We start from the raw sequence: 20,582 nt of genomic DNA, 5'->3' as shown, positions 1-20,582 counted from the left end.
TATAGAAATCACAGTAGTACAGACAGCTCCAGTTCCATACACTGTTACATTTTACTGTTCTCAGTGTGGACCTGAATGCAGCATTACAACACTGGTGATTTCATTACATTGTGTTAAATGGGAAGAAATCTGAATATTTCACAGATGCTGGGAAGTCCAAAATATCTTGTTCCCTTGTGTATGCTTTGCTCAGAGATGTTCTTGGAAAATGGAGCTTTCTTTTGAGTCATCTGTAAAAGACCGTGCTCTTCAGATTGTGGATATGGCCATGCTTTCCCATCCTCTTTTCTTCCTCCCCTTTCATCTTGTTCACAAGGAAATAGCCATGTGGCTGGTACTGTGGATGCTATCATCTTTCTTTTTGTCCTTTTTCCCAACACATCTCTCACAGACACCATAATGAACCTCTAAAAGAAGTTAATTGTGAAACAGGCAGTTAGGAACAGATACTCCTGCGTTATGACACAACAGTTAGTGCATCTAATAGCTGTGAAGGAGTTTTCCGTGTCAGCCCCAAGGCTCCCTCACTATTTCCAGATGAAATTTGAATAGTTATTTGTGTTCCACAGGAAAGATAAAACTGCTATTTTCTTGTCAGCTCAATTGTAAGGTTGTTTGGGCTCTTGGGGGCCCTCCCTTTGCACACTGGCTGTGTCACAGCTGAATGAGCCGGATGGCAAATGTAGTAGAAAATGTAATCACAATTGCCCTGTGTAATTTATTCAAGCCCAGTGCAGCTGGGGCTGCTGGGAGAGCTGAGCCTTTGCCACAAACATGTGTCGGGCTACACGGTGAACTGTCTAAAGCCAGGGCTTATTTTTTGGACGTGGAAGTCTCTTCAAGAGCATGGGACTATAGAAGCCCCGACATGAGCCAGCGCGTTATAAAACTGGGGCTCCCTGAGCTGTGTGTGTGAACGAGAGAGAAAGGGGAAAGAAAGACATTGAGAACTTTATCCACAGGAAAGCGTTTTGTGTATCTCATCATTATGCTCTTAGTCAGTGTGGGGCTGCTGGTGGCTGCTGGGTCTTTATCCTTCATGCCAGACCGCCGTGGACAAGCTTTAAACTCCTTTCACTTTGTGCTTGTTTATTGGCAGAGAAAATCCATTAGCCTCAAAAATCAGGCTTGGTGACCTTGAGTATCTTTCTGGGGACTCTCTGCTCAGAATTATAGCTTCTGCTGTCAATGATTTGTCATGGATGTCATACAAGACCAAGTTACATGCCTTGGTGATGATTATTGTTGGAGATATATAGATAGATAGCTTAGATAATGGAATGATGTGTTGTGATAATTGTAGTTATTAAGGCTTGATACCATTTCAGATAATACTATGCAAGCCAATAGAACTCACATTTAGAAATGCTGCAAATGCACTCATGGCACTAACAGATGTGAACTCTGCAGCTGTATTGACTGCTGGAGACAGTTGTAAAACGGAATGAGTAACATTTATATTTATATTGAACTGGAGATTTGAGCCCTGCTCTGGGTCTGTGAGGAGTTTGGTGTGTTCTCCTCGTGTCCAGGTGTGTTTCCTCCGGGTGCTCCAGTTTCCTCCCACAGTCCAAAAACACACGTTGGTAGATGAATTGGCGACTCAAAAGTGTCCATTGAATGAATGAATGAACAATGAATGAATGAATGTATTTTTATATGTGAAGTGCCTCATAAACCTGGCTCTAGAATCTGCTGTGGTGATAGGTTCTGCTGTGGTGACTCTAGCCAATCTGTTGCTTTTGATTAGTGTTAGTCATCCGCTAGACCCACTGTTCTTAAATACTCTCAACATACTCTCAATCTAGAAATGACTCTGACGTACATAAAAACCCCAGCAACACCATTGTGCCTGACACACACATAGTAGCACCACTGAGCTTTAACATCCCTGCTGTGTGGAGAAATAACATTCTGATAATATCTGGTTAGAAATGGCCCTGTGGTTAAGACTGAACCATCGGATGAATGTGGTCGAGAGTGGTTTATGAATTGAGAATGGCGTCAGTTGGGCCGCACTGTGTAATTTTACACCTATATATAGTCCTATAGGTCAGCTTGAAATGTCACCAATGAGTAGAATTACACAGCAATTGCTTCCATTAAAGGTGCAGTAAGTAATTGTTCCATCATGATGCAGCAAAGAAAATCTTTGGAAGTGATTATGTATTATTTTGACATTTTTCTTTGAAGTGCAACTCTCATGTGATGAAGAATCAAATTGCTTTATAGTCCCTGAATGAACTAATTTATTCCCTAGAGTGGGTTTAAAAAAGGAATTAAGACATAATCTCTGACATGTCCAGGTCAGTAGGTGTGAGTATAATTGGTGAATCACTGAAGAAAGTATCTGTCTGTTCTTTAAACTTAATAGCAGCTGGATTTTTAACTATAAGATTATGATGGATGGCGATGATAATTTTTTTGTAAAAGAAAAAAATATATATATTCTCAACATCAATTGACAAAGCTGTTTTATTTTGCTGCGCTCCTGCTGTGTATGATAAACACACTCTGTATTTAAGCCTCAGCGTGGAAGCGCTTTTGATCGTGTCAATATTAGCCATGTTTCTTGGCTGAGACCGTTGCAGTGAAATTCAGAGTGAACATCAGCAGTTGAAACATATTTTCATCTCCATCCAATTTCCCTGATGCTGTTGATTCATGCAGTGTGCCTGTAAGTAAAGGGGGAAAAAATAGAAAAATCCAATGTCTTTCTTTATTGATTTCTTTTCCCTGAGCGGAATGATACAGAAATATGACTCAATCTGTTAACAGGCCTGTGAGGCAGGTGCTCCAGAGGCAGGACGTAGAAGCTTTGCTTTGAAAAAGTTCAGATGAAGAATCATCATTCCCTATAGTATTCTGCATGACCTGTGTCTGCAGTGACTCTGAGCTGATGACAATCTTGCATCATTTTGGGTGCTACCATTATACACTGTGGTTAATATACTTCAAAATATTGTTTCGCTCATTCTGAACTATTGGTTATGAGGTGGTTTATATTTGAAAAAATTACCAAGATAATTTTATTAAAAAAATGTTTTTACAGTGATTGTGATAGGAAATCATGATGTTTACAACACAGACAGAGCTGTTTTATATTATGCAAAACCACAAATGAACCTACGCATTGTTTTAAGTGTTGTGTTATTATTATTATTATTATTATTATTATTATTATTATTATTGCTAATAATAATAATATTATTATTAATAATAATAATAATAATAATAATAATAATAATAATAATAGGGCGGCACAGTGGTGCAGCAGGTAGTGTCGCAGTCACACAGCTCCAGGGACCTGGAGGTTGTGGGTTCGATTCCCGCTCTGGGTGACTGTCTGTGAGGAGTTGGTGTGTTCTCCCCGTGTCTGCATGGATTTCCTCCGGGTGCTCCGGTTTCCTCCCACAGTCCAAAAACACACGTTGGCAGGTGAATTGGCGACTCAAAAGTGTCCGAGTGTGTGAGTGAATGTGTGTGTGTGTATCTGTGTTGCCCTGTGAAGGACTGGCGCCCCCTCCAGGGTGTATTCCCGCCTTGCGCCCAATGATTCCAGGTAGGCTCTGGACCCATTAATAATAATATTAATATGGTAAAACTAGAAACATTTCTTTGGGCAATGTTCTGCATTGCAACACATTTTTTGTACCTCGCCAGCAAATACTTTTAGTCTAAAACAATCATAAAAAAAAAATAAACATACAGACACCAGGCAATATATTGTAGCATTTCTTCCACCAAAAGAGAGATGGAGATAATATTTCACACAACAGGTTAAATGCTTTTTAATAGAAACTGGTGAACCACAAACATCCTTTAGAGTTCAGAAATGCTTTGGTCACCAACACAGCACAAGCATGCAGGGATGGTGGAGACCCTCTAAACACACAACCATTATCCACGTACACAAAAGAACAACTAGAGAGTGTAGTACCTGCATAGATGATGAGTGTGTTCAAGTGAGTGGAGGATAAAAGAGTTAAAGGTTAGGAATACACTGAGCTATTGGTCTGAAATATGACGTGACAGGTCCCATTGTACCTAGGTCTGAATTTCAGTGGAAATAGCTTGAAAATTGCTCAAATTAGAGCAGTTTGAATTTTGATCAAATGTTTACACACATTTCAATGCACTCCTGTGTAATAATAATAATAATAATAATAATGATAAATAGAAAAGTACACAGTTCCAGATAAGGACAGAAGTGTCAGAGTGGGAATGGTGTTGATATGTCAAAAACAATAGGAGGAGTAAGTTTTCCAAAATTCAGGTGAAATAATGTAGCTAAAGAAAAAAAGAAGATAAAAATAACACTTAAGAAAAACAGTAGTGTGTTACTCACTGAAACACACGTATTATTCAGATTGTACAAGTCTGTCTTCAGGGAGACTGTGGGAGCATGCTAGGAGGCTCTTTGTATTTATCTGCTACCTTACTGCTACATTGTTCATAACAATTTTGTTTAATAGCATTAAATCATGAAGCTTCAGAGGCATTAAAATCTTCGGATGTCTGGTTACTATTACCCACAATGTGAGCAGTACTGTACTGCGAACTGTATATATCTCTAGAATGGAACATAGAAGATCACTGTGAATGAATGGTCATTCAGTATGAGTGGTCTGATTTTTACAGATAATTTAATAAAATGACATCTTCAGATTCATTGTGATGCTAATAAAGAGAACAATCTAAGGGGCATCTAAGAGGGGGGCAGGTGCAGGAGCAAACATTCCAGATTTTAACTAGTGTTCCTTTAAATTACTATGTAGTGTTCTAGCATATAATTGGATTTGTTTATTAATGAATGTTGCGTGTCTCTTTATTCTTTGCCAGATTCCAGTGCTGATCAACCTCAGTCAGGACGCTGATGTCAACCTTCCTGTGAAACCTCTCATCTTTGCTCTGGCTATGGGAGCTTGTTTAGGAGGTCAGTCACATTTCCAGGACGATAAACTCTTCGTCCAGCTGGGTTTGAGATTTGAGAAAACAATTTTAACAGCCCAAGGTGAATCGAAGCATTAATCCTTGGATGGAAAATGTAACTGCAGCATTATTGCACCCTTGAAGAATGTACTGTGTGGGATGTAATCAATCAGGACATTTCTTCCACTAAATGTTTGCAATGGAGGCTGGTGTAATGTTTTTTACTCTAATTTAATGTTGAATTCTCTGGGTGGAAATGCACTGCACTCTTTCTTTAGCATATAGATAATCAATATAGGGTCTCTCTCAACTCTTGTTTGCAATGTTGCAAACAGGAGCTAGAGAGAAGTTGTTCTTTCTCATAATTCTCCTGAAAGCTTTCCTTATATAGGAGTATTATGTGTCCGAAGGCCATCTCGGCAGAGTGCCTGGATATCTGTGGGCTGTGGGAACTAAAAGAATAGTATGGCAGAGCTCTGGCCTAATAGGAGTAGGTGTGACGGATGTGCTATTGATCGATAGGATGCTGTGGCAGGCGTCCGGCTCCATTGCCACGATGGCACCTTTTCAGATGTGAACTCATAGTATTGAGCTGGCTTAACAACACATCCTCAGAGAGAAGCTTTAAAGGAAGGGAGAAAAATCTGTGCACTTTCTGAGATACACTATACGGGCAGAGATATTTCAGCCCTCTCTGGAAAGCATAAATGACCATTAGGTTATTTTTTCATTTGTTGTTAATATTGATACTCTGCCAGACGGGAAGAAACGTGGCAAGTCATGAGAATAAAGCAATTAAGTACTTATATGTTTAAGAATATTGCAACATGCTAAAATAATCCAGTGTTAAGAAAGTAGTTTCACCTAGTTATTTTTAATAATTGCAGTAAACGGTTCTTCTGACAACACAATGCAGTTTTTTGACATTGGGTTATGGTTGCCATTAAAGCTCTATGCTATGGAGATAAATGTGGTATTTTATGATGTTATTGATATGAGCAAATAGCATTAATGTACAAACTAGGTAAAATTTAGTATTTTTGCTCCTGTGCTCCCCCTACAGTCGCAGAGTTAAATTCACTTTTATAGCACCGTCCTAAAATTAAGAGGAGAAGGCTGGGATGTTTTTCTAATCCTAGAGTAGTGATGACAGACACACTGTTGTCCATATTGTAGGTCATTAAAGCATTACAATAATTTTTAAGTTTATTTTACGGTAAATAAAAGACTATGTAATGTTCTTATAACAGCAATATTATACAAAATACTAAAAGCTACTGACATCTGAATTACAAGCCTATTGTTCTGGAATTGCAAGTTGTACAGCCCTACAATTGTGGTCTGTATACCCCACTAGCCAACACGTGGCATTGTGCATGGGGACCTTAAGCTCATGTGCATTTGCGCCAGTGTTTTTTTGCTATTGTGTTTCTTGGCTTTAGAACTGGCAGATCCATTGAATTGGATTTTCCAACTGGAACAGTTCATTTTCTTTTGGCTTTCGGAGCAGTGTGTGTGAAGCTGCTGGGGAGTCCCTGTAAAAGATAGTGATGAAGAGGTGACCTCTAGTCTTCATCAGAGGGTAATCCCGCCTATGACTGAAATGGGGCAGAAGTGTCTGTCCGTGCCTGGCATTCCCAAAACAAGAGCTTCAGAAGAAACCTTTTTTGAAAACCACTCTGGCTACTTACCACTCAAGGTCATTCTGTCTGCTAAAGGAGAAAATGAGGCCTAAATCACTTTGCTCAGGGTGTATTGGTGAAGAATTTGTGGAGGACAACCTGCATGTGTTAATGATGACATACTGCCCCCTCTCACTGAAGACTGGCTTTAAAGTGATTTATATTATACACTTAAGTGCAGAAAAATCACACAACGCACGTGAAAGTGACACATCTTGGAGGTCATAGCAAGAAGTTGTTGATTTATTGAGAAACAGAATGTTCCAGATGTTTTCATTAAAATAGCAGGCTGAAGTTAATCATTCATATTCTTTGTATTTTTCTGCAGGTAATGGGACACTGATTGGTGCATCTGCTAATGTGGTGTGTGCTGGAATAGCAGAACAACACGGTTATGGATTCTCTTTCATGGAATTCTTCAGGTAAGTGCATCTGGTTGTATTAGCACATTTTATCTTGAGCCTTTACATAAATAAATAATATGAGGCAAGGTGTTGGTTTTGTAATCTCAATGCTAGCATGGTGCAGCAGAGAATAAAACAACACAGGCATACTTTTGTGTTATAGCCAACATGTTACAGCTTAGAGGGAAGAATAGCCTTAATTGCAGTTATTCAGTTCAAAGAATACGTATAAGAAAACAGTTGCTTTCTTTGGCTGTATATCACTGGCATCTCCGGCAGAGGAGCTACTGGTAGCTCCTTATTTCAGCTCCCTCCAGAGGGAAAATTTGGCCTATTGCAGACAAATCGATCTGTCTGTGGTTGCTCAACTCACCCTGTCAGGTTATAAGGAACCTCCTGACCTGAGCTGCCCTCACCGGGACTCTTTCAGGGCATCCACACACTTAAAAGACCTTTAGAAGTCTGCAACAGGACCTTGGTTTACAGTGACTGCATTTTATTCACTTGCTTCAACATGAAGTCTGAACAAAGGTTCTCAAATCTTTCTTGGCTTGGAGACAAGTTTCTATAAAAGTTTAGAACTAATATAAATAATAATAATATTAATGTGGTTCTTTACACTCACATCTCATTTACACAAATGGCTCTTTAAGGAATCATCCATTGAAAGGTTCAGTAAGACTGTATTTGAAAAGTGGTACATAGCACTAACCTAATAAACGGCAGATATCATATACTGTATACAGAAGTTCTCTCTTGTAATATAACAGTGCCATGTGACCATTACCTGTAATGTTGATGACAGATTTCATATTTCAAAAGATTTGATGTCATAACGTCTGATTGGAGCACAAAACATCAAACATGACAAGTGTTATTACATTAACTGGCAGTGCTAACATGGCACTGCTATATTACCAAACAAACTCAGCCATGATATTGTCTACTATGGCTTGTGTATGACAGTATTATGTAAATATTATGTGGCAGGGATCAATTTGAATGACACCAAAACCTGTTAGGGCCTCATATAGTGCTTATACCACTTTATTTTTTTTAAGACTGCCTCCAGTCCAGTAAATTTGGATATTTGCATTCACATTTAATTTATACAAATGGTCCTCAAGGACCCACCCACTGATTTTTTATTATCACTCTGTTTGCTCCTTGCTCTGTTGCACTGGCATAACCAGGGTGTACCAAGCTTTTCAGTAGTGGGGGTGTTCTGGAATGGAGAAGTAAAATCCTCTCTGAAATTATCATAACCAAATTACAATTCCAATTGTGACCAATTATAACTTCTGGTATTTCTACATTTTATGTAGTTCTAGGACTACAGTATGGAAATAAAATCATGAGTAATACTATTAACCTCCCAAAATGGAAAAAATCTTTCATACCCCTTGGGTATGAACATTTATTCCAACAAAATCCTGACCAACCACCTTCCATATTTACCTGAAACAACCAACGGTGCTTTTTTTTCATTCTTTTTATAAGAATCAAATTGTTGAGTGATTTTTCTGTACAATTTGTCCAACTTTTCTTTTAAACATAAGTAAACAGACTTTAAATGCCTTTTAAAATGCAGTTACAAAAGTCATTTGCTTTCAAAGTCATAATCATTATAACACATAAAAAGTGAAGTTGGTACAATGCAAAAACACAAAATGATGCAGTAAAGTGATCAAAGTGGCCTTATAGATCAAGTGACTTTTCAACTAGAGAAGTCACTTAGGTTTGGCTTTGCACTAACGGTAAACTTGCCCCTAGCAAGTAGGCTAGATATAACCTAACAGTACTGTAAAGCAATGCCATCCATTCACAGATTAACCTCATCCTACATATTTATATTAGGCTATCTAGAAAAAGCTGACGTTGTGACAGACAGTGAGTTTTGCTTCACTAATTTAGAATGATGCCATGTCTGATATCACTCCATTCAACCTGTTGATTGTGGACACTTCTTCCAAAATCCTGCAGGACAGGAGGACGTTCCTATACTTTGTTCACTCTTGCACCTCGTTCGCTCACTGAAATATGTAGCTCTGGTTCCCTTGTCACTGACACTGATACATTTGCTGTGATTAGGCTGAAAAGTTGTCTATGTGTTTGTCTGTGTGTGTGTATGTGTTCGGCTAGGGTTGCTGACCCCTACGTATATATCTTAGTATGTTTTAATCTGACAAAAGTGTGTGGGGGGTGGAGTAATCATGTTTCAGCAGCAGTGTCCATAACATCCACTATGACATGTGAATTGGCAGTGCCAATGGTATGTAGCAGGGTTCGACTAAAATGAAACCAAAAGCTTTTTGGGGTATCATATACTGGTTCTTTTCAGTTTTAAGTGTGTACTTAATCCATTTGTGTCATGTTTAACGCATAGTTGGGCAAACTTAGAAGTGCTGAAACCCTTGGAATCAAGTTGGACTGAAATAGGAATGTTTTTTCTGGCTTTAAACATGTAGATTGGGTGTGCTGTGGCAAAGTGGAACTCATACCAATCAAATCAATGTCTTAAAGCCCTAAAAATACCCCATAATCTGCCTTTCATTCTGCAAAGTGGCAAATCTGGTTTTAGAGTGGGACACTAATGGTAGCTTGATTTCATGTGCTCCGCCATATCAACAAATATATTTGAAAGGTAAAAAAACAGCAGCCCGCTGATTACCTCTTGAGGTTGCTGAGAGATATTCACCGTCTCGTCTCTCTCAGTTCCCCCTGCCAGTTGCCACCTGCTTGATGAAAGTGCTTTCCGTGCTAATACAGAAGCTTCCCAATCGCTGGCGCTTTCCCAGCTGGAAGGGTGGCAGTGGTCAATAGTGAAAAGAGAAGCTTGAATGCACATCTGATTGGGCCATGAAATGCTCATGGTGGGAGACTGTAAGCTGTTTCAGTCCCTGTATAGAGAATCTGAGAAAGAAACCCAGACATGCCAAATATAGCCAGACATGGAGATTTTCTACTGTCTTCTGGGTCCTGACTGGCAGCTTCCCTTAGCCATTTTATTATTGTTTCCATCCCACACGGTCTCTCCAAAAACATCCAGCTGTACAAACTAGGAAGCTGTTCAAAGCCTAGAAATCAATGGCTGTGCAGGAGAACAGTCCTGGAGTTTCATTTATGAATGTTTCATATACAATATTTGATACAAGATTTGAAGAATGACAAGGGGAAATATTTATGTTTAAATAGTGATTTATAAAATGTCAATGTCATATAACAATTCTAGGTTAATGTTCCTAGTCTAACATAGGACAGTTTGTAAAAATGTAAATATTATTATGTGTTCACTAGGATTGGCGTTATCCACATTTTTCATTCATTCATTCATTGTCTGTAACCGCTTATTCAGTTCAGGGTTACAGTTGGTCTGGAGCCTACATGGAATCACTGGGCGCAAGGCAGGAACACACCGTAGAGGGGAGCCAATCCCTCATAGGGCAACACACACACACACACACACACATTTTTTTGGACCCTAGAAGGAAACCGGAGCATCCAGAGGAAACCCACATGGACACGGGGAGAACTGAGCCTCAAAATACACATATTTAGAAGATAAAGTCGAGTGAAGGGACTTCTGAATATTTTGTCTACCCAGTGATTCTGGGTAGGCTCTGGAACCACAGCAACCCTGAACTGGATAAGCGGTTACAGACAGTGAATGAATGAATGAATAATATCACTTGTATGCAAACAAATTTAGTTAGAACTTTATGTACATGTTATAAATACAGTCCTTGATATGTTGGACCCAGTGTATTTCGTATCGTTTTTCATTAGACTTTTAATAACTCTCCTCTTCATACATTACAAGCTTTTTCTCCCTGCTTTGTTGTCCCTATGCTGCCAATCTCACTGACCACTGAGTAGATGAACTCGGAGGCTATAGAGATCAATGACAACAGACAGAGGCCATTGTCCATCACCGTACCACAGCCAGCAAAGCTCAGTCAAAATGACGTGTCAAACATAGAGATAAGGTTTGATCAATGGAAACTGATCTTTGAAGAGGAACAAGTCCAGCAAACTAGACTTTAACTCTGTCTTTCATTCCAGAAGGCTCAGCTCTGTTACTCTTCCTGTTATTCTCTTCCTTAGTCACAGATTGCAAACACCTTTTTCACCCAAAGATAATGAATGCTGGTCTCAAGTACTGCATTCCACAGAGTGCAATATAAAGTTATGCAAAAAATATGATGCAAGGTTCACTTGCAGGTCAAGTCTCTGATGCAGTGACACTTCTGTTTCCCAAAATATCTTCCTGCCTGTTTCTTAGAGTCCGCAGGATGTTCCAGAGGCAGGTAGAGCAGCTGGAATGAGGTTGGAGCCAGAGGAGTTGGGGGTGGAGATGGTAGCAGGGAGGATGAGCCTGCCTCTGGGACTTTGTTTTTTTTTTGTCCCCCTTTTTTTTTTTTTTTGCAGCACTTGGAAAACAAATATGGAAGGAGCAGATGTTTGGATAATTGCTCATTCATCATTAACCTCCCTCCCAGCCTTATCCTCTCAATTACAGAGTAAAGAAGCCAGGCCACAGACCATGGCCATCACTAGTATTTAGACTGTAAGCACATCAGGAGCACTCTCACATTTATGCATATTATAATGCAATCGCTCAGTGGAATTTGCGCGTCAGGCTGTCGTGAACCTTCATGATGTATAGCTGTAATTGGTGGAATGGTGCATAATGGAAAGGGGTGGACAAGGAATTGAGGGGAATTAAGACTTCCTCCAATTCCTTGGCCAGAAATAAGTGATGGATCCCCTGCAAGAAGCACCACAGTCCTCTGTGGAATTAGACAAGAAGGTATTGTGCTGTCCTTCCCTGATGCTCAAAATAATAAGCCCACAAGAGTATTGGTGTTGCTAACTTTACCTTAGACTCTGGACAGGGTGGTTTGATATAGAGCCTTACTCTGTAATTAGAGTTCTTCATGGACATATGGACAGATTTCAGGATTAAAAAGACTATGCTAATTGAATTCAGATCAGACAATCCTGTCATCTTAAATATCATCTGATTATGTGAACAAAGTCTTATTTATTCATCCCTTTAGAATGACAATGCTATTTCATTACATCAGAACAAACATTAAGACTTTCAGAAGAAGACACCAAAGAGGAATACGTTTTTTTTCTTTACAGCCTCATGTGAATTTTGCTTTCCTTAGCTGGTGCTTCCGTTTCTTCAGTGAAATCATCTGCTATCTTAGAAGACCTTGAATAGTACATTTTATGCCCAAAAGCTTTTAATAGGCAGTTTGTCTCTCTTTGCTGCAGATTCTATGAAGACTTTGCACTAAACATTAGGACACTGCTGTGAGGATTTCATGGTATTCGTCCATGAAAGCAATTGTGAAAATTGTTATTGAGGCTGGATGATTAGTTCTGATCAATAACCACAGCTAACTACAGCTCATCCCAAAGGTATTTAACAGTGCTCCATTACTTCAAAGAACACAGTGTTCCACAGCTTCATACTCCTCTAGCATACACGTGGCAATGAGTGAAATGTCCCTAGGTTTATTTGTGGCATACCCTAACTGTACCAATTATTAGGGAATATATATATGGTTCACTTAAGCCCATTTTTACTGAAAAAAAATTATGTGTACGTCTCAGAGGAATCAGTGGTCTGCTTGTTCTATCACAGATCCAATCCCCCTGGACTCCAAAGAACTCTGAAATTCGTAAACTTGAAAGTGGGGAATCCCTCATGAAGGACACTACCACCAGGAAGAAACAGGGCAGTCATTACTATAAGCAAGGGGATGCTTTACATACTGCAAAACCCAAATGTACAATCTCAAGAGACAACCACTGCCTCTTCAAAAGTGGTACGTGAACCATGGCTGCTCAACATTTAAAGTCTTTTTCAGTCAGTAGAGCACTGGTTCACAGTGGTGAGCAGATGCGTTTCATATCCCACCTCTTGCAAGTTGAAGTTTTTTCTTGAGATTCAGGTTCTGCAAGGAGTGTGGCATCCCCTCGCTTAAGGGCAAGGCTGCTCTGTTCCTCCAGGTTTCCTCTCATCATGGAGTACCCCCTTGTGAGTGTCCAAGTTTCAGAGTAGCATTCGCGGGTCCCTGGCGTGGGACTAAATTTCAAAACATCTGTGAAGCTACCGATCACATGAACACTACATGAGTTGTGGTTAGTGTGCTGCAGAACTGTGGACAGTCAGCCTCTTGTGGGTAACTGTGTGCGTGTGTGTGTGCGCGGTTATTTCAGAAAAAGTTATTTCAGATCATTTTGGGGGACTGCGGGCAGGAGTGAGCCAAAATCGCTATGTTGCTGGCAGGAGCAGAAGAGTGGCAAAGTGTAGCAGGAGCAGAGGTGTGTGTGATTAAAAAAAAAATAAAATTGGCATACCTCTATTTCAGAGTTCCAAAGAGGGGGCTGGATCAATGGTAGTGCAAAAGATGATACTCACAATGCTCCTAGTATTATTGTAATAATGTGTTTAATAATATTGTATGGCTTTGGAATAAAGGCATATCATATTGATCTGATATCAGAATGCTTTGTGACTGTAACAGTATAAAGTGTTAAGAATATGTTGTGATAAATGTTCTACCTGATAACTGAATACAAGTACAGCAGTGGGTAGATCACTCAGTAACATGGCAGCTTACAGTTCTATAAGAGGTCAGTTTCCCATGGAGACAGCTCTATTCTTGTTTTCATTACACAAGAAAATATATTTCTTACCTATTTTGCCATCTCTCCTCCTCTGTTGACCCTCTCTTACTGTGATGATGGTGAGTTCTGGTGGACTGAAGTGAGTGTGGTACAGCAGGTTGAAGAAAAGCAGCTTGTCTGGCTCCCACAGCTTTTTATTTTTCTATTTCCTCCTGCCCCGGCAACTTCAGGCTCAGGCTAAAGAGGATAGCCACGGTGACCTGGGGCCCCTGGGAACCGCTTTTCAGCTAATCGCTTTTAGCACACTGGGTCACATTAACACCACTCGTACTGACCACTGCTCATCTTTGTTTGCAGTTGTTGCTGTGTTGGTGCCTTTTGAGTAAGTAACTTGACGTGAAGACTCCAGTGGTAAAAATTTAATGCCTGAATGCTTGTAAATCCCAGCTGCTGAACACATCTCAGTTTACCCACTTCCCAACTGCTGTGTAAATCTTCACTTTGATACATTTATGAAGGGGCATCGCCAGAAGAGTTATCAAATAACCAGCCCTAGGTTAGTGTTTTAGGGCATCAAGGACATACCATGATCCATTCCACTGAGTGCACTCGTCCTTGTGGTTCCTGCCAATGTCCTGCGCATTTTATATAAAACCATCAAGCTTTATCTGACAATTATAGCCTACAAAAATACAGAAAACCTTTTTGCTTTTTATACATGGTAGAGTCAAAATCTTCCAGTTTACAGTACTGTGTAAATGTCAGAAAGCACCATTCTTTTATTTCGTTCCCATTTGTTCAGTATCAGGAAAAAGCTGAAAGTGGAACTGACTTGAATTCGGGAGAGTGCTAACTGCATGAAAGTAAACACAGACTTAAAATGCTACAGAACTAAACAATGAGTTTCTGTGCTAATTCAAACAGTGAATAAAACCTACAGACCTACAGCCACATACAAAGAAGCACATGTTTTCCTTCTTCAAACACCGATCCACATAAACAGATGAGAGAACACTATTTCCCCACAATCATAGATGTTGCCTGTAACTGTGTAATATATATATATATATATATATATATATATATATATATATATGACTATGATGTAAAGCAGTGAAAGAGAATAAACTAAGAACTAAAAGGACACAAAACTACACTAAAGATAAACTAGATAAAAAGTATAATACAATAAATAAACAAATGGGATGGAGGAGACAGAAAACGAAGAAAATACGAGGAAAGGATGATCACATGACAAGGGGAACACAAGGGCAGGATGAAAGTCACTAGTCCTTCTTATCTGATGTTGCCCTTTTTGGTGGCCTACCATATGTTTCAGTTGTTGTCAGCTTTCACATTTTCTCTGTTGTTGTCAGACCCTTTAGCAGGCCGGCCTAGAAGAGGCATTTTTTCTTACTGACAGACTGACTGAAAATGGAACTTAGTTTAAACGTGCATGGGCAAGACCTGACTCTTACCACAGCTGCACACAGCAGAGCTGAATCTCAGGTCATGTCATTTCATGTGGGTTTGTGACTTGCTTGAAATATTATTGTAAAGGGAAGTTGTATGAAGATATACAGTGGTAGGAATGAGTGCTACCTAAGAAACCCAGGCTTCGTTTCACAGCTTGGTCAAACTCTGATACACTGATGTGTATGCCTTTGTCAAACTCAGCTGTTACACTTAATGAATAAATAATAGTAATTCTTTGAATCAGTGAAAAATTCTTGTCTTTAGAAACATCCAGAATTAAATTAGAAAAGAAATGAACAAAGAAAAATATGATACCTCAGATTATACGTGTTATTAATCCTGCTGCATTCTTCAAATCAGTGGTTTGAAAAATTCATTATTTTTAATTTCTACATTTATTACCTCTTTCCTGATATATTTGTTTACCACATATTTTTGTGATTCTACAATATCACAGAATAAAACTCACATGTAATCAAAAAATTGATATGAAGCACCAAAGTTTCTCAGGGTCCTCTTATAAGGCGGGTATGTTTTGGGCCGTACTCCCATTGCTGCGATGTCAGACACCTGTGTTACAAACACTACGCAGACAATAGAGGTCCAGCTAAACTAGGCTTGCCTGGTCTTGTTGTTTTTTTATTTTTTCAATTAGTTTCAATGTAGCTTTGGAAACAGCGTTTATTTATTTATTTACCTTTGATATTCTTTATGCAGACGGATTATCTTATCAGATCAAAATTTTACTCTGTACTGTGTATTCTGACTAAAAATTAAATAAATGAAGTCTATTGTGTAGAGTCACTGGTAGAAGTAGCCTTTTGTACTCTGCGTGTTGTTTACACTGTAGGCATTCGAGTATGTCGGTATTTGTATTGAAGCCAAAATAACTAAAGAATTTCGTTGCAGATACGCGCTCCGTCTTTGCTCGGGAGAGAGCCCAGTCTATGGCTCATTGTTTACACTGTAAACAAAAAGGGGCCACTGCAGAAATGGCATTTAAGAGAAAGACAATGTTGACTGATTTAGGTGAATGAAAGATGTTTTTTTTTCCCTCCGATCTCCCCCAAGCAGTCTCTTGGTTCTCGCACTGCCTACTGATGTGTGCTGTAATTAGCATTCCCATTCATGCCCTGGCCCTCGGTGCTACTCCTGCATCTCACACAATGCTAACTCTGCGCTGGGAGACTGCAGGTGTGCAATCTGCATCTGGCAGCCAGTCAAATGCCCTCCGTGCGTAGCAATCAAGAACAATGTTCGACTCTCTGTGCAGACCACCGTTGAGAAGTACACTCTGGACTCTGAGATGTCCAATCCAGGGAAAGAAAGAACAGAGCAGATCATGTTCGGAGCCCTACCTTGACCCCCCTCTTCCACCGGCCTGCTTAAAAATCTACCTACCTGAGTCTTCATTATGCAACAAGAAAAGAAGTCTACCTTTCAGTCGGAGTCGATAATGGCCCCCTTACAGTCGCTAAAGCTCAAAGAATTGAAGGACAGACGTAAACCTACACAGCTAAAAAATGCCAGTCAGCAAGGTGAAAGGGACAGTTCTGAGAGATAATATCACATGCTGAGGCCTTTAGCACTTTGTAATTAAATCACAATGAGGAAGGACAGGCCCAAAAAAGGACTTTGTTCTAAGATGAAGTGATGCTGTGTTAAGAGGTTATTGTGTGTGTGTGTGTGTGTGTGTTTGTGCGGTGTGTACTGTGACCTTCTGAGGTATTAATGCTGACAGACAGCCTGCTGGGAGCTATACAGCCAAGGTGAGGGGGGCTTGGCTAAAAGGCAGCAGGTGGGCCACACCTGTATGGGAAATGTCACCTCAGAAAGACAGTGACGCTGCACATTTTTAAAGAGTCCTCTAAGGGCACATTGCATTTACTGTATGACAGCACGATGAGGACAAAATTATATTATTGTGATTGTAAGGTCACACATTGTGCTAGTGCTCTGCCATCTCTCGGTCCTTAGAATCAATTTATTTTTTATTTCATAAAAAGCCAACAGCAGTTTACTCTGTGAACATTTCATGACAAACGTCACTTGAGTGTTATCCTCCTCCCGAAAATGCACTGTTGCAATTATTTGACAGGAACAATAAAGAAGACAAATGATTTAATAAAGCACCCACATAAACACTTAACAATTGCATCAGGAGAAAAAAAAATATCATTTTTTTTATCTTTCTCTTTGTGGCATCAGTGAATCAGAATGTTGAGAACATTACTCACTATTTGTAGATTCAATATAGTGAGATTTTAGGAGAAAATGCTAATAGGAATAAAATAAAATAAAACAAGAATGACACAGAGTAAAATCAATGTGATTGGTCAGAGGCCAAGGTGGTTCATGGTGGTGCAGCAGGTAGGGTCGCAGTCACACAGATCCAGAGACCTGTGAGGAGTTTGGAGTGTTCTCCCTTTTTCCACGTGGGTTTCCTCCCTCGATCCAAAAACACACGTTGGTAGGTGGATTGACCACTCAAAAGTGTCCATAGGTGTGAGTGAATGTGTGTGTGTGTGAGTGTGTGTGTGTGTGTGTGTGTGTGTGAGTAGGACTGGCGCCCCCTCAAGGATGTGTTCCTGCCCTTGGCCCAGTAATTCCGGGTAGACTCCGGACCCATCCCAACACTGAACTGGATAAGCGGTTACAGACAATGAATGAATGAATGAATAAATAGAGGCATCTATTGTAGTATTTGCCAGCTTTTCTCTTCTATTATTTGCCATTGTCAAAATGTCTCCTGATCACCTACCATCAGCCCTGAGAACAAGGGAGCGAGCACATGATAGAACATGAGCACATGATGCCTGTAATAGCTAGTACCATGGGCAGAGAGATGAGAAAAAGAAGATGGGGGGTCTCCTGCCCACTCAGAGAGTGAGGTTAATTGTGCTCTCTAGGACTCCCAGCCCCAGATGGCTGAAGCGTTGCCAGGGATCAAACTCATGATCTCCTGATGATAAGGACAGTGCTCAGAATGCAGCAGCACACAGGAGCCCCAAGGGCTCTTTTCAATACCGCAATCTTCCACAATATTAATACTGCAACAGCCAGTTTTGTGATGACGATTGACAAATGAGATATTATGCCACACAGTGGAAGCTGCTTGTATTCTGTTCAGAAACAGGAGCAGAACAGCAGTGTTTTGCTTGTGTTTTAAAGGACGGGTTCTGACCTTTGCTCTGGTCTCCTGTATTGGGTCTCTGGCTTTATTTTGAGAGCTGTACTTTTGTCATGCCACTACAGCGCTACAATAAGCCTCCCTTTCATTAGTAAATCGCATCATTCTGAAATAAGTCAGAAGTCAATAAGCCACTCAGGGGGTGCCGCTTAGCGCTTAGGCTACATGCTAATGAATCACTCCTTTGATGTTCGTTTAGGGGCAGCACTGGAGCGCTGTTTGGAATTCACCCTGATGTCCGGCCCACCCTGATGACTGGCACCATTAGGCAGCTATATTTCTGCAGGCTGTCAGTCTCCCAATCTCACATATGTATGCGTGTGTGTGTTTGTGTGTGTGTGTGTGTGTGTGTGTGCGCGTATGTTGGGGGGGGGGGGGGTGATTAGGAATCCATAATTGCTCAAGGGGATGACCCAGTTTCTGTCTATTTTTAGCCCCAGTTATGAAGTGGCATTGTGTGCTTGCAGCATACTGTTAGACATCTGCAATTAAGGGAAGGTGGGATTTAATGGTACACTTGCAGCCTAGGTCCTGGTCTCAGGAGTAGGGGGCATTCAAAAATGCATGCACAACACCAAATCTTGCTGTTATTAGATTAGATGAATATCCCACTACCCTCATCACAACCTACCCAAATGTTACATTGCATTCGTTTAACTTCTTTTTCTGTGAAGATTCAACCCATAGGTCCAGGAGTAAACACCCCTTAGGTGTTGCTCCCACATTGGGTGGCATGGTGGCTTAGTGGTGATCATGTTCGCCTCTCAGCGCTGGGATCTTGGGTTCAAGTCCAATCTGAGTGGAGTTTCCATGTTCTCCCCGTGTCGGCGTGGGTTTCCTCTGGTTTCCTCCCATAGTCCAAAAACATGGAGGGTAGGTGAATTGGCTTCTGGTGTGTGAGTGAATGTGTGTGTGCCCAGATATGGATTGGCACTCTGTCCTGGGTGAAGTCTTAGTGCCCGATGCATTCCAGGTGGACGGTCGTTCCGTCGAGAGTACGCTGTGCGCGTTTGGCTGACGCTTCTCACCAGTGTGTGTGTGGATTGAGTGTTCTGAGCAGTGTGGATTGTAAAGCGGCATTGGGTATCTAGAAAGGTGCTATATGTGTAATGACAGATAGATAAATAGATAGACATTGGACACCCATTGTAGATATTTATTTGTGCATGCAATCTTATTAAATCTCAATGCCAAGCATGGGCTGAAGGGTTATAAAGCCCCTCAGCATTGGGTTGCGGAGCGGTGGAACTGCTTTTCTTAGAGAGATCCTCTACCTCTCGAATGAGTAGGACTGGTGTTTGTGATCTAGAAGTAACCTCCAACATCATAACCTGACCTCATGAAGGTTCTCAGGACTGAATGTCATCAGATCCTCAAATAAATATTGCAGCATGTAGTTCAAAGCCTTCTCAATTGATTACAAGCTGTATGCAAATGGGGTTGGGGGTGGCACTCCCTATTGATACCTATCGAGAAGAGCCAGTGTCAGCCAGTGTTTGAATAATATTTCTGCGGTTTAAGGGGTTAAGTATGGCTTGAAGGACTGAAAGCTGGGGAGGGCTACCATGGCAACAGTACCCCACTTTCCCAGCGAGCCAGAGGTGCTGTAACATTAACGATGATTTTCTGTGGCGTGTCTTCGCAATGAGGTGCATGTTCGCTCCAGGCATAACTTTGCTTTGTATCGAGACAGTTTGAAAGCAGCAGAAACAGTTTGAGAGCATCCAAACTTTACTACAAGCCGTTTTTTATCGATCATCTAAACTCTGCGCATCGCATTTACAAAATATTTACTGCCAGCTTCACGCTATCCGTCTGGAATATATACTGAACTTGCGTAGCATCAATGCTAGTCAGCGACAAACGTGCTGCATAAAAACGAGTCTACTATATTTCACTTACTAATCACAAAAATCAAGCCTTTCCTCCTCGGGCAGCTGAGATGCGTGACTGTGCCCGATCTTGGAGCCATGTGCATTTGATTATATGGCTAAAGTAAGCGATTACTCCAATAAGAGCGGCCAGATTAGCATGCTATTATCATATGAATACGAATGGATGGACCATCAAGGGTCTGAGTCTCAGAGAGCGAGAGATGTGCCTCTTGTTACTTATCTTTCTATAACAACCAGATAAATTATATTATTAACCTCCATATATTTGATAAGTAGACATTTTAAGGTTTCTGGGGTTATGTTTATTATGTGTCTAGAACAAAAACCAGCTGAGTTGCGTTAGTGTTTTGGCTCTAGT

General features: G+C 40.5%; 1 protein-coding gene across 1 annotated transcript in view; it reads left to right on the top strand.

Moving 5' to 3' along the window:
• oca2 (oculocutaneous albinism II) overlaps nucleotides 1–20,582 on the top strand; it is a 115,767-nt gene that overhangs the window by 82,367 nt on the left and 12,818 nt on the right. Inside the window, exons 21-22 of the mRNA XM_066666312.1 lie at nucleotides 4,843–4,936; nucleotides 6,943–7,036. Coding sequence (XP_066522409.1) covers nucleotides 4,843–4,936; nucleotides 6,943–7,036 — 188 coding nt within the window. The remainder of the gene's footprint in view (nucleotides 1–4,842; nucleotides 4,937–6,942; nucleotides 7,037–20,582) is intronic.

This window comes from Hoplias malabaricus, chromosome 3, assembly GCF_029633855.1.
Source record: "Hoplias malabaricus isolate fHopMal1 chromosome 3, fHopMal1.hap1, whole genome shotgun sequence".
NCBI lineage: Eukaryota > Metazoa > Chordata > Actinopteri > Characiformes > Erythrinidae > Hoplias > Hoplias malabaricus.
Note: the sequence above shows the minus strand (reverse complement) of the source record. Positions and strands in the feature narration are given on the sequence as shown.